Source organism: Sinocyclocheilus grahami, unplaced genomic scaffold (assembly GCF_001515645.1).
Source record: "Sinocyclocheilus grahami isolate Dianchi unplaced genomic scaffold, SAMN03320097.WGS_v1.1 scaffold644.1, whole genome shotgun sequence".
Lineage (NCBI taxonomy): Eukaryota > Metazoa > Chordata > Actinopteri > Cypriniformes > Cyprinidae > Sinocyclocheilus > Sinocyclocheilus grahami.
The window spans coordinates 580101-591621 of NW_015505823.1; the positions used below are offsets into that span (position 1 = coordinate 580101).

At 32.9% G+C, this 11521-nt stretch overlaps 1 protein-coding gene and 1 long non-coding RNA gene across 2 annotated transcripts in view; both read left to right on the forward strand.

The window, feature by feature from the left end:
- Nucleotides 1-4936, forward strand: part of xrcc5 (X-ray repair complementing defective repair in Chinese hamster cells 5) — a 30177-nt gene extending 25241 nt beyond the window's left edge. The window contains exons 15-19 of the mRNA XM_016242042.1: nucleotides 2333-2420; nucleotides 3272-3428; nucleotides 3499-3566; nucleotides 4426-4500; nucleotides 4668-4936. Coding sequence (XP_016097528.1) covers nucleotides 2333-2420; nucleotides 3272-3428; nucleotides 3499-3566; nucleotides 4426-4500; nucleotides 4668-4682 — 403 coding nt within the window. The 3' untranslated portion in view covers nucleotides 4683-4936. The remainder of the gene's footprint in view (nucleotides 1-2332; nucleotides 2421-3271; nucleotides 3429-3498; nucleotides 3567-4425; nucleotides 4501-4667) is intronic.
- Nucleotides 4937-10788: 5852 nt separating this feature from the next.
- Nucleotides 10789-11521, forward strand: part of LOC107558391 (uncharacterized) — a 10146-nt gene continuing 9413 nt past the window's right edge. Inside the window, exon 1 of the long non-coding RNA XR_001605474.1 lies at nucleotides 10789-10860. This is a non-coding gene — a long non-coding RNA (uncharacterized lncRNA). The remainder of the gene's footprint in view (nucleotides 10861-11521) is intronic.

The window sequence follows — 11521 nt, forward strand, 5'->3', positions numbered from 1 at the left end:
TAAATAAGCTTTCCATTGATGTATGGTTTGTTAGGATAGGACATTTCCCGCTGCCAGACCGCTCTGCAGGACGTCAAGACCAAGTTCCCACTGAAAGTGGTGGTGAAAAAGAAAGAGCAGAAGACGAGCGCAGACGTGTTCGGCAGCAGGTGAGAATGGATCAAATCAACACTGAAGCTGTGATTGAAATCGATGAGACGTGCGTCATGACTTCCAGCATGTACGTGTCTGTCAGCTGGTAGACATATTTGCACAGCTGTTTTTCATTAAGGTTTCTGCAGGTGTTAAAAAGGTCCTAATTTGCTCTTCCACTAATTAAGGCCTTAAAGTCCCCCTGTGGTCAAATATTTTATCCCTTAAAACTTATCTTTGATCATCAAAATGACATATTGAAATGTTTTTTCTTGTGAAAATAATTTTCTCATGCCTTAAAATGGCTTGAATGTAACTCTACACTAGAGCTGGGCGATATAGCTAAAAAAATGTATCAATGATATAATGTTTCATATCGTTATTATTTATCGTAAATTATTAAAAATTTTTATAACCTTTTTTAAAACAAAAAGCAATAGAAATGTTTTTAATTGAACCACTGTATTTATAATTAACACAATTTATTGAGACATAAATATTTTTTGTTTTAGCAATCAAACAAAATAAAAATGAAACAAATACCTAATTTCTAATGTTTTATATGCAGATTAAATAGGTCTAATTGTCTCCTCGTGGGCTAGACTAACAAAACATTAAAATACAACAACGTCAGTTACATCATTATCACCGCATCTCGCGCGCCACTGATGACGCTCCCTGACGCACTCCTAACATTCAAATGCAAATGTTTATTTTAAATTTGACTAATATTCATTCTTTATTCACAATCTCCTCATCACAGGCAGGCACAGCACTTCATTTCAGCATGTGTTCGTGTTTGTGTGTGCTGTCTGCGTCACTCATAGCATGTGCCTATATCGTGCGCTATATCGAACAATTTTTCTATCGATATCGAAGAAGGTGTACCGTCGGTAAATATCGATACCATTTTATCGCCCAGGCCTACTCTACACCCTTGGCTCATTTACTATAGGCGGATCTATGAATATGCAAATTAGTCCCGCCTCCACTCAGTCACACCAGCCAGCGCCTCCTGATCCACTGAACTGTAGTAAACGCAAAACAATGGCATACAAGGATAATGACTGATAAAATTATGTTTTTACTAGCGGACAGCTACAGTGAATACTGTAACATTTGTTAAAGTTACTTACTTGACGATGTTGTGTCCTAAAATGCCTTAAAGACTCGAATGCAGCCGTTTGTGATTGTTAATTCGTGCCCGTGAGCATACGCGTATGAAGTGCAGACGCAGCTGTGGGAGAGGCTACTTTTACACTGCTGCCGCGGGTTATAATGCAAGTTAGCGGTTCTAAATTCACATTAAACCACGGCTTCATGGGGATTTTTCTCTAATGTATTTTTGGTTTTGTGCTGGTATTGGTATATTTTACATGCTAGACATGGGAATCTATCCCTTGACGTGATTGGTTATTGGATTGTGACGTAGCAAACCAAGGGCTGTTTCAAACTGCATTTCTGGGACTGCCATTGGGAAGCTACAGTTTTAAGGAAAATACTGAGAAAATACTCAGCAATGGTGTTGGCACATGGTTTGTCTAAAAGCATATTAAAAACACCACATAGACAAATAAACAACATAAAAAACTTGATTTTCACTACAGGGGGAATTTAAGTCAGAACAGAAAGTCTTAAATTGATAAAGTCATGGAATTAAATGTTGCATGAATTGCAAAAAATGAGTATCTAGCTCTGTATTTTTGTTGTTTTTCAGTAAAAATATCTAAACATCCTTAAATCAAGATACATTACTTGAAATGCAAAATGAAGATATGAAGTCTTGTTTTCTGAGCAATCTAGCAAAATTAAGTGTATTTATGCTTAAAACGGACAAAAATCTGCCAGTGGAGTCAGAAAAATCTACTTTTTTTCCCCTCTGAATTCGTTTTTTTTCTTTTTTCTGACCATATTGGCAGATACTTGTTTTAAAGATAAACTCACTTAATTTTGTAATTTCTTTGTCCCCTTCAATTTATTTCTTAAATTTTCTTTTTGGTCTTAAAAAAAAGTTTTAAACCTGAAGAAACGCACAGTAATGCAAACCCATGTGGGAGGGGTTTATTTTGTGTTTGACCAATCTGAATGAAGTATTCCAGAGGGGCGTGTAAAAAAATATGTAAGCACCGCCCACTGTGAGTGTTTTCAGTTTCATTGATGTCATTAATCTGAAAGTAGTTTGTATGTGTGTCGTCTTCAGTGCTGATGAACCAGATGCGAAGAAAGTCAAAGTGGATGAAGAGACGGAGTTTAACCTGGCCGAGATTGCGAAAGGAAACATCACATCGGTGAGACTCTCATGTCTGAAATCTGTTCAGTAATCTACATTTCTCAGATTAAAATGACTAAATATCAGAAGTTTATATTTATATACACTATTGTTCAAAGGTTAGGGGTCATTTCGAATGAAATTAAGACAATTATTCAGCAAGACTACATTAAATTGATCAAAAGTGACAGTAAAGATATTGATAATATTACAAAAGATTTCTATTTCAAATAAATGCTGTTTTTTTTAACTTTCTATTCATCAAAGAATACTGAAAAATCAAATGTATCTCGGTTTCCACAAAAATATGGGTAGCACAACTGTTTTATGTAGCTTTAATTAATTAATTTATTTTAGATTTGTATATTAATTTTAGTATTTCAGATTATTTTAGTTTAACATTTTTAATTTAATTTAGTAAGTTTTAAGTATTTAAATTATAGAAATGTTAGTTATATTTATGTTAATTATATATTAAATATAAATATTAATGTATATAATATATATATATACATTATTTATTTTAATTTTAGTACTTCAGCTTAATTAAGTTTTTAATTTTTATTAAATTTTGTACGTTTTAAGTTTACATATAAATTGAAGAAACGTTAATTTTAGTTAATGACTGCAGTGGTTACTAATGATCATGAAAACATTTCACTATTCCGTTTCTGCTTAAATGCTTGAAAGCTGTATTATAGTCAAATACAGATTGGGCATATATACAGTTTCTTTTTTTTCATTGAAATTTTTGGACCCCTTTTACACCTGCCCACTTATAATCTGATCACCTGAGACAGGTGTAAACGGGGCCTGCATGTGACAGTTTTTTTTAGTGTTGATTTTTAATGACCATGAGTATGAGCTCAGAGAATTGATGCATTTGCTTACGCACTTCTTACTGCACCTGCCCACAATGTACTCCATCAGAGCGGAAACGCAGAGCTGTTCAACAGCTACATGCAGTCCCTGAAGAGGAGCGTTCCTGACAGGAATCTTCAGGAGTTCTGGGATCTGCTCATCCAAGGTAAAGAACAGGCCTCCTGCTCATGTTGAGCTGAAGACTTCATGCCTTCAACATGCGCTTTTGTTTTCAGATGCTCTGACGCTCATTAGCAAAGATGAAGTGGACGGAAGCACCTTTTCCAAACAAGATGCAAACCAGGTACTTATAGCTTACAGCTTACAAGTTTTAAGAAGTTCATTTGAAATATTTTTATTTTAATTAAAGGAATAGTCCTTTGAATGTCCTCAGGTCATCCAAGATGCATATTTTGAGTTTGTTTCTTCATCAGATTTGGAGAAATGTAGCATTCATCACTTGCTCACCAGTGGATGCTCTGCAGTGAATGGGTGCCGTCAGAATGAGAGTCCAAACAGCTGATAAAAACATCACAGTAATCCACACCACTGCAGTCCATCAGTTAACATCTGGAGAAGACAAAAGCTGAAACAAATCCATCATTAAGGCATTTGTAACTTCAAACTTCTGACCAAAATGAGAGTCCATAATCCATAACTCTTCCTCCAGTGAGAAAGTTGTCTCGTCTGATTTAGAAGAGAAATTTGCACAGTCCAAAACCGCTCTAAACAAATATGTGGCTGGATTTTGATGTGAGAGACGACAGGAGAAGCACTTTTTCACTGGAGGAAGCGTTATTATGGATTATGAACTTTCTCACAAACACATCTTTTCACTTCTCAAGATGTTAACTGATGGACTGGAGTGGTGTGGATTACTTGTGGATTATTGTGATATTTTTATCAGCTGTTTGGACTCTCATTCTGACGGCACCCATTCACTGCAGAGCATCCATTGCTGAGACACTGATGCAATGCTACATTTCTACAAATCTGATGAAGAAACAAACTCATCCTAATCTTGGATGGCCTGAGAGTAAATGCATTGCCAATCTCATTTTTTTTTATTTTAGTGTTTGATTTGACATCCGTTTTACATGTTGAGATTGTTGGTAAAGTCTGTGCGTTATTATGGTCGTTTAACCCTGTGTTTGCTGGTTTAGTTCTTGGCGTTTGAGCAGAAAGAGGAAGTGCAGGCGGCTCCAGTGCAGGAGGACACTGGAGATGTGGATGATCTGGTGAGTGTTTCATGCTTGTTTGGTTGTTTCAATGACAAGCACATTATTTATTATATTTGTGAGTGTAATTCTGATCTGTAAGTATATTAAATCATCTATACTTTAGTAGAGATTTCAGACCTTTACTTTTGGCAACATGTGAAGCTGACTGATGTTTTTCGATGCAGCTGGACATGATGTAAAGCGGTTGTCTTCAACACCTGCGTCCATCCACAGCTCATGCAACTCTGCGTTAGGTGCCATTCCTTGTGTCTATTAACGAAACGCAAATCTCCAAAAAAGTTCTAGTGCTTCACTAAATCAGGTTCGTTTGTACTTTGCATGATTATGTTGCTCGAGCTTGATTACTTGAATGTCGCACAGTCTGTATTTGTTGGATTTTCTAAAGGAAAATAAATGTCCGTGTACTTTATACAGAAACTCAAATAAAAGATCATCAAACAAAATAAAACTTGATTACAGTTCCATTTAGTCCTGGGGGGAAAATCACATTTTGAGCACATTATTGACATCCGTTTTACATGTTGAGATTGTTGGTAAAGTCTGTGCGTTATTATGGTCGTTTAACCCTGTGTTTGCTGGTTTAGTTCTTGGCGTTTGAGCAGAAAGAGGAAGTGCAGGCGGCTCCAGTGCAGGAGGACACTGGAGATGTGGATGATCTGGTGAGTGTTTCATGCTTGTTTGGTTGTTTCAATGACAAGCACATCATTTATTATATTGTGAGTGTAATTCTGATCTGTAAGTATATTAAATCATCTATACTTTAGTAGAGATTTCAGACCTTTACTTTTGGCAACATGTGAAGCTGACTGATGTTTTTTGATGCAGCTGGACATGATGTAAAGCGGTTGTCTTCAACACCTGCGTCCATCCACAGCTCATGCAACTCTGCGTTAGGTGCCATTCCTTGTGTCTATTACGAAACGCAAATCTCCAAAAAAGTTCTAGTGCTTCACTAAATCAGGTTTGTTTGTACTTTGCATGATTATGTTGCTCGAGCTTGATTACTTGAATGTCGCACAGTCTGTATTTGTTGGATTTTCTAAAGGAAAATAAATGTCCGTGTACTTTATACAGAAACTCAAATAAAAGATCATCAAACAAAATAAAACTTGATTACAGTTCCATTTAGTCCTGGGGGGAAAATCACATTTTGAGCACATTAGAGATAAAATAACCTACTGTACTACAAAATTAATTTAACATCCTCCTGGATATCCAGGATTTATTTATTTAGTCTTATTATTGTTTTTTAGTATTTACTTTTATTTCCAATGGTGATTTTCAGTACTTTTAATACATCTATATTACATTTATATGTTTGTTTATTACACAAATTTTTACTAAAATATTGAAATATATTTGATATAAATATATTTAAAATATATATATTTTTGTCATTTTTTTTCAGTGGTGATTTTTTTATTATTATTAATGCAGTACATTTACATTACATTTATATATCTGTTTATTAGATACTAATATTTTTTAAGAACCTTTATTTTTCATTTTAGTGCAAAAACTATGAATATGATTCTCATCAAGATATATATTTTTTTTTTTTGGTAATTCCTATTATTCCCAGTGGTGATTTTCATTATTGTAATACAGTTAAAATACATTTATATTTATTTTATTTGTTTATTATATAATTTTTTTAGAACCACTGAGATTTTTTTTATGAAAAAAAAAAAAGATTTTCATTACTGTCACATATCAAGAGCGTTTTTAAAATTCCAATTATTCCCAGTTGTAATTTTTTTATTATTGTAATCCAGGATCCCTGGATCAGGATGTGAATTACAGTATATGTGTCTACATTTAGCATTATTATTTTTAGAACATGCGGTTCCGACGACTTTTCAGACCAGTTCATTGAAACAAACAGTTTGAAAGAACTGATTTGCGGAAATGAGTCGGACATGCATCATAATCCATGCTCAGAAACCCTGGGTTCTCATGCCAGCCAGCCGTTGAGGGTTTGATCAATTGTGGCGTGTCTTTGGGGGCTGATGATCTCAGTTTGCTGAGAGCATGTGAGCGTCTCAATCCTCCTCCGGGTCTCTGAAAGTGCACACGCTGCAGTTTCACGTCACTGTCTCCCGGGTCGAGCAGCTCGAGCTGCAGGCTCCCATAAACCTGCTTCAAACAACTGTTATGAAGATACGCGACGTGTAGGCTCCAAATAAATGAGACCGAATGATAATGCTGATGTTTGAGAACAGTGATGAGGTGAACCACCGGGTCGCATTTCACAACAAAATCAAAAGAAAAAATAATAAAGTAATATATTTTTATTTACTATGTGGTGATAGTTTTTTTTTAGATTCATTCAAGTTTATTTGTAATACAAAATAATTTTTTGTTTGTTTTTTGTAATTCCAATTATTTTAATTGGTCTTTTTTTTTTACTGTAATACATTTGCATTACATATTTTTATTCATTTTTTTAGAACCATTATTATGTGGTGATAGTTTCTATAGAGTCGTTAAGATTTTTTATTTTTAATGTAAATCTATGATTTTCATTGCTGTCACATCCAGAGTTTGTGTGTGTGTGTGTGTTATTCCCATTAATCCTAACAGTGATTTTTCATTAGTGTAATACATTTGCATTACATTTATATATATATTTATTATTTACTAATTATTTTAAAACCATTAAGATTTTGTATTTATATTTAATGAAATACCAAATTTGACCATCATGTCCAGAGTGAATTTATTTATTTATTTATTATTATTTTAATACAATAATTTACAATACAACCATTTTCAAAAAAACGAATTTTATTTTAAATGTATTAAATAGAAATGGAATTCTTTTTTTACATTTATGCATTTAGCAAATGCTTTTATCCTCTTCCAATAGAGACCTCTTACATAATGACAATGAGATGTATTATGTTAATGAATTTGTGAGGCAAATGTGCTTCATTTTCATGACGATTGTCACAATGCAATCAAATAAAATAATTTAATGTGTACTCCTCTCACATGCACTCATTATGTGAGTAATTGTCTGCTTTAATAGAGTCATGCAGTATTGCAGTAATCAATGGTTCACCTTTTTAAAGTGATTCTGCAGTCAGTAATTGACTGATAGGAAAAGCGTGATGGTTGTTAAACAAAAGGTCACCGTGTAAAACATCCTCAGCACTGATCGCAGCATAATGAATTGATTTTATTCACTCACACAGGAAATGTGAAGTTAAAGCTCGATTAGGCAATTTCTCCAGAAACATTTTTGTTATGCTAGTTCAAAATCTCTTTTGGGGGCGTGGCTACTGGATGTTTAACTGTGAAAAACACATTCAGATTCCGTTATAGAAGTGCAGCCCAAATTAGAAGACTTGCCAAAGTACACAGAGACAGACAGCGGGGTAAAACAAGGGTTAATATATTGGCAGTGTTTTTACAAGATGGAGGAATATTGATGGAGTGTTTGGGTTTCAATCGATACGACGAACTTGTGGAGTTTCTTCCCGACAGGTAAGCTAATCCTCAAGTTAAATGTATTGCTAATGTATTGGGAATGTAGCCTACTTTCACCTGTTGAGACATAAAGGGTTAGTTCACACAAAAATGAAAATTCTGAAAAAAAGTTTGGCAGCTGCATTCACTTTAAGCATATACACATACATATACACTTTTCTTTTAAATAAATATATAAAAATATGAAATATATTCAAGAAGTGCAAACCTAAATTAGAAGTAAATGATAATAATGTACCTCCAATGAAACAAACGTTTTACAAAATATATTTTCAGTTTCCATTATACATTGTTTTAAATTAATTTAATTGCATTTTTGTAGTTTTTTAAAAATATATCTCTATATTTTAGATTCTGTGTCAATTTTATTTCAGTGTTAGTTATTTTACATCAAGTTAAACTAAATGAAATGAATCAGTTCATGTTTATTTTATTTCAAGTAGCAAAAAAGTTAAGTTTTAGTATGATAACCTTGACATTTACTAATATCTGCTTGTAATTTAAAAAAGCAATATATATATATATGTGTGTGTGTGTGTGTGTGTGTGTTGCTGTATGTGTAGGCCTATATACAGTATATATATATATGAGAGAGTTGTTTTTTCCAGTAAAAACATGAATTTGTATTGTATAAAATGCTATAGAAATTTAATTTGCAGTGCATCAAGGGATTTGTAGTTTAATAATTTATTTAAAAAAACATTTAAAAAGCAGTCTTTTACCTTTTGTCATTTTTTCATGCACTTTTTTGCTTTAAATCAGGTTTGTAATGTGGTTCATCTGACGCTGGTTGGTTTGGTTCATGGCTTTGAATTCTTTATTAAAAAATATGATAAATAAAAATGAATGGGATAGATCCTTCTGGAGGAAACAGGCCTGTGCTGACTCTGTTATGCATCACTAGTCGATTCTTTCAAACTTCTCCTCAGGTCTGAAATGGAGCAGTTTTTGATACAGTACCTGATGATTTTACCAGAAGACCAGGTTAGCTTTGACTCATGAGATGCCAGACATTTTTGAAATCATTCCACAATAATAATGATGCAATTTAAACCCAAACTCTTACTTTTAAACTCTGTGTGACCCAGAGAAACTGAAAATCACAGAGAATGTGATGCAATGTGAAAGTTTAAAGTGGATTTCTTTGATTTTTTATTTTTATTTTTTTTAATTATTATTAAAACTGGGCCTTTTTTAAAAAAAAATTATAATTGAAAATCTCTTCCATGCAGCATGAATTGCTACTTATGCAGAGGGAGGGACTATCTCATTCTAGAGAGCGTTTGATTGGATGAATATTTGTGTATTTCAGGATGAGTCCGTATCATCTTTGGTTAATTTTCCAGAAAGAAACAAATTTATAAGTGGACCCTGTTCTCTGAGGTCCACTTACAATGTTAAGATTTTTACATCAAAAAGCATCGCAATTTAGAAGTAATAAGCTATTTCTGTCCTGTTTCTGACCCCCTCATCAGAACGCTCTGTTTGAAGGGGCGTGGCTGATTGTAGACTCTGAAGTAAACGCCCACTGCTATGATTGGCTAACTGTATGTTGGTACGTTTGTAAACAAATCCGCGGTACAATGAAGTGAACAAAGGACCAAGTTCTGACTGGACCTTCATTAAAAATAAAGTTAATCAAATAAAGTTTATGGTTTGGTTTCTGCGTAGACCTGAGTTTGCTGCTCTTGCATAAATCGAAGCAGGCGTAGATCTTGTTCTGCGGAGGCGGGGTTTAGCCACACTGTTACATCACAGAGTAGAACATTCCACAAGCTGTCGTTTTGGTAGATTGGTTTTAATATAAGCTGTTCTATAAGCTGAGTTCTCAAACTTACAGGATGTTTTTATAGCACAATGACCTCTTAAATATCAAAGGATCAAGGGAATTCTGATATCTCCGTTCATGACCCCTTTAACATTTTTGAATAGACTAAGTTGTCATGGGGTGTTTAAACTATTATGCTCTTTGTACACTGACCAGTGTTATTTCAGTATAATTGAGATACTGTTGTAGTATTTACAGTTCTCATTTAAATTTTAGTTTTAGTCATTTTTATTTGTTTTTGGTTTAATTTTAATTTGAGTTATTTTAGTGCTTAAACTAGACAAAATGTTCTCATCTTGAATTTGTTTTTTAAATTATATTTTGTTTGTTTGCATTTGATTAATTTTATTGTTTTTGTCATTTTATTAATTTTTTTATTTATTTACATTTTCATTGTTGTTTTGGAGTCATTTTTATTTTTATAAAGTTTTTTCCATTTTCATTTTAGATGAGGTTTTGTTAATTTGTAATATTTGTAGCTTTTAATTTGTTTTTATTTTATTAATTTATAGCTCAGTTTTTATTTTTTTTTACTTAAACTAAACAAAAATTAATTTTGAATAATTTCTAAAAAAAAAATAATAATAATTTTATTGTGTGTTTGTCATTTTATTAATTTTATAGTTTTATATCATAGTTTTTTATTAGTATTTTGGATTCATTTTTATTTTTTCATTTTTATTTTATTTAAATTTTTATTACTTTTTTGATTTATTTTTTATTTCAGTTTTAATTTGAGTTATTTATTTTAATACTTCGACTTAAACTAAAAGTTTGTTTTTTGTTTTACTTTATTTCAGTTAATGTTTGTTTTATTTCAAGTAACAAAAATGTTTTTTTTTTATGGTTTAAGTTTAGATTTAGTTGAGTAACCTTGACACTGTCCCATGTCTGCGTTTATTGTTAAAGATGCTGGGAATTGGAAAGGAGGTGCTGAATTGAGGAGATCTGGAGTAGATCTGTTATTTTAACTCTTCTGATGGCAGCTCTTCATGGTCTGAATTATTCAGCGCTCAGCATTATCTGACGCCCTACAGGTACTGAGACGGGTCAAACCTTCCTCTGTCCTCCATCATATCTGACTTCTGAGTAATATTTTAGTTAAAGCTTCATGCTGATGTTTGTCATTTCATATATTCAGTTTATTTCCGTAGATATGAAATGGCAAAATGACAAAAATATGGATCTCAGCACACCATGTTCAAGTCGATATATTTGATAGAAATATATAATGGCAAAACAAGTAAACTGCAGAAGTAAGCAGGGACATAAAATAATAATTCACCCCAACTCTGTCACCGTTTACTCACTCGTGAACATTTTCTGTGGACTTTACTAATACTTTTATAACTTTTTTCTTTTGTGCTATAAATCACCTTTTTATGAACCTTAAAAATTAGCTTCCACATTCCGTTGAACTTTTTTTCCACAGAAAAACAAAGAAAATAACATGAGGGTGAGTAAATGATGACAACTTTTGAGTGAACCAGTCCTTTAATAATCAAACCCACAATGTCCAGCCTTCAAATTCAGATCAGCTGTTTATCTGTGGGTTGAACAAATGGTAAATATAATGTTTTTAACAGAATTGTATTTGCAATTTGCTTACATTCATTGAAGGGACAGTCCTCCTGGTGTTAAAGTCAACATGAAACGGTGGTGCATTGCTGCCACATACATACTATTGTTTCCAATTTG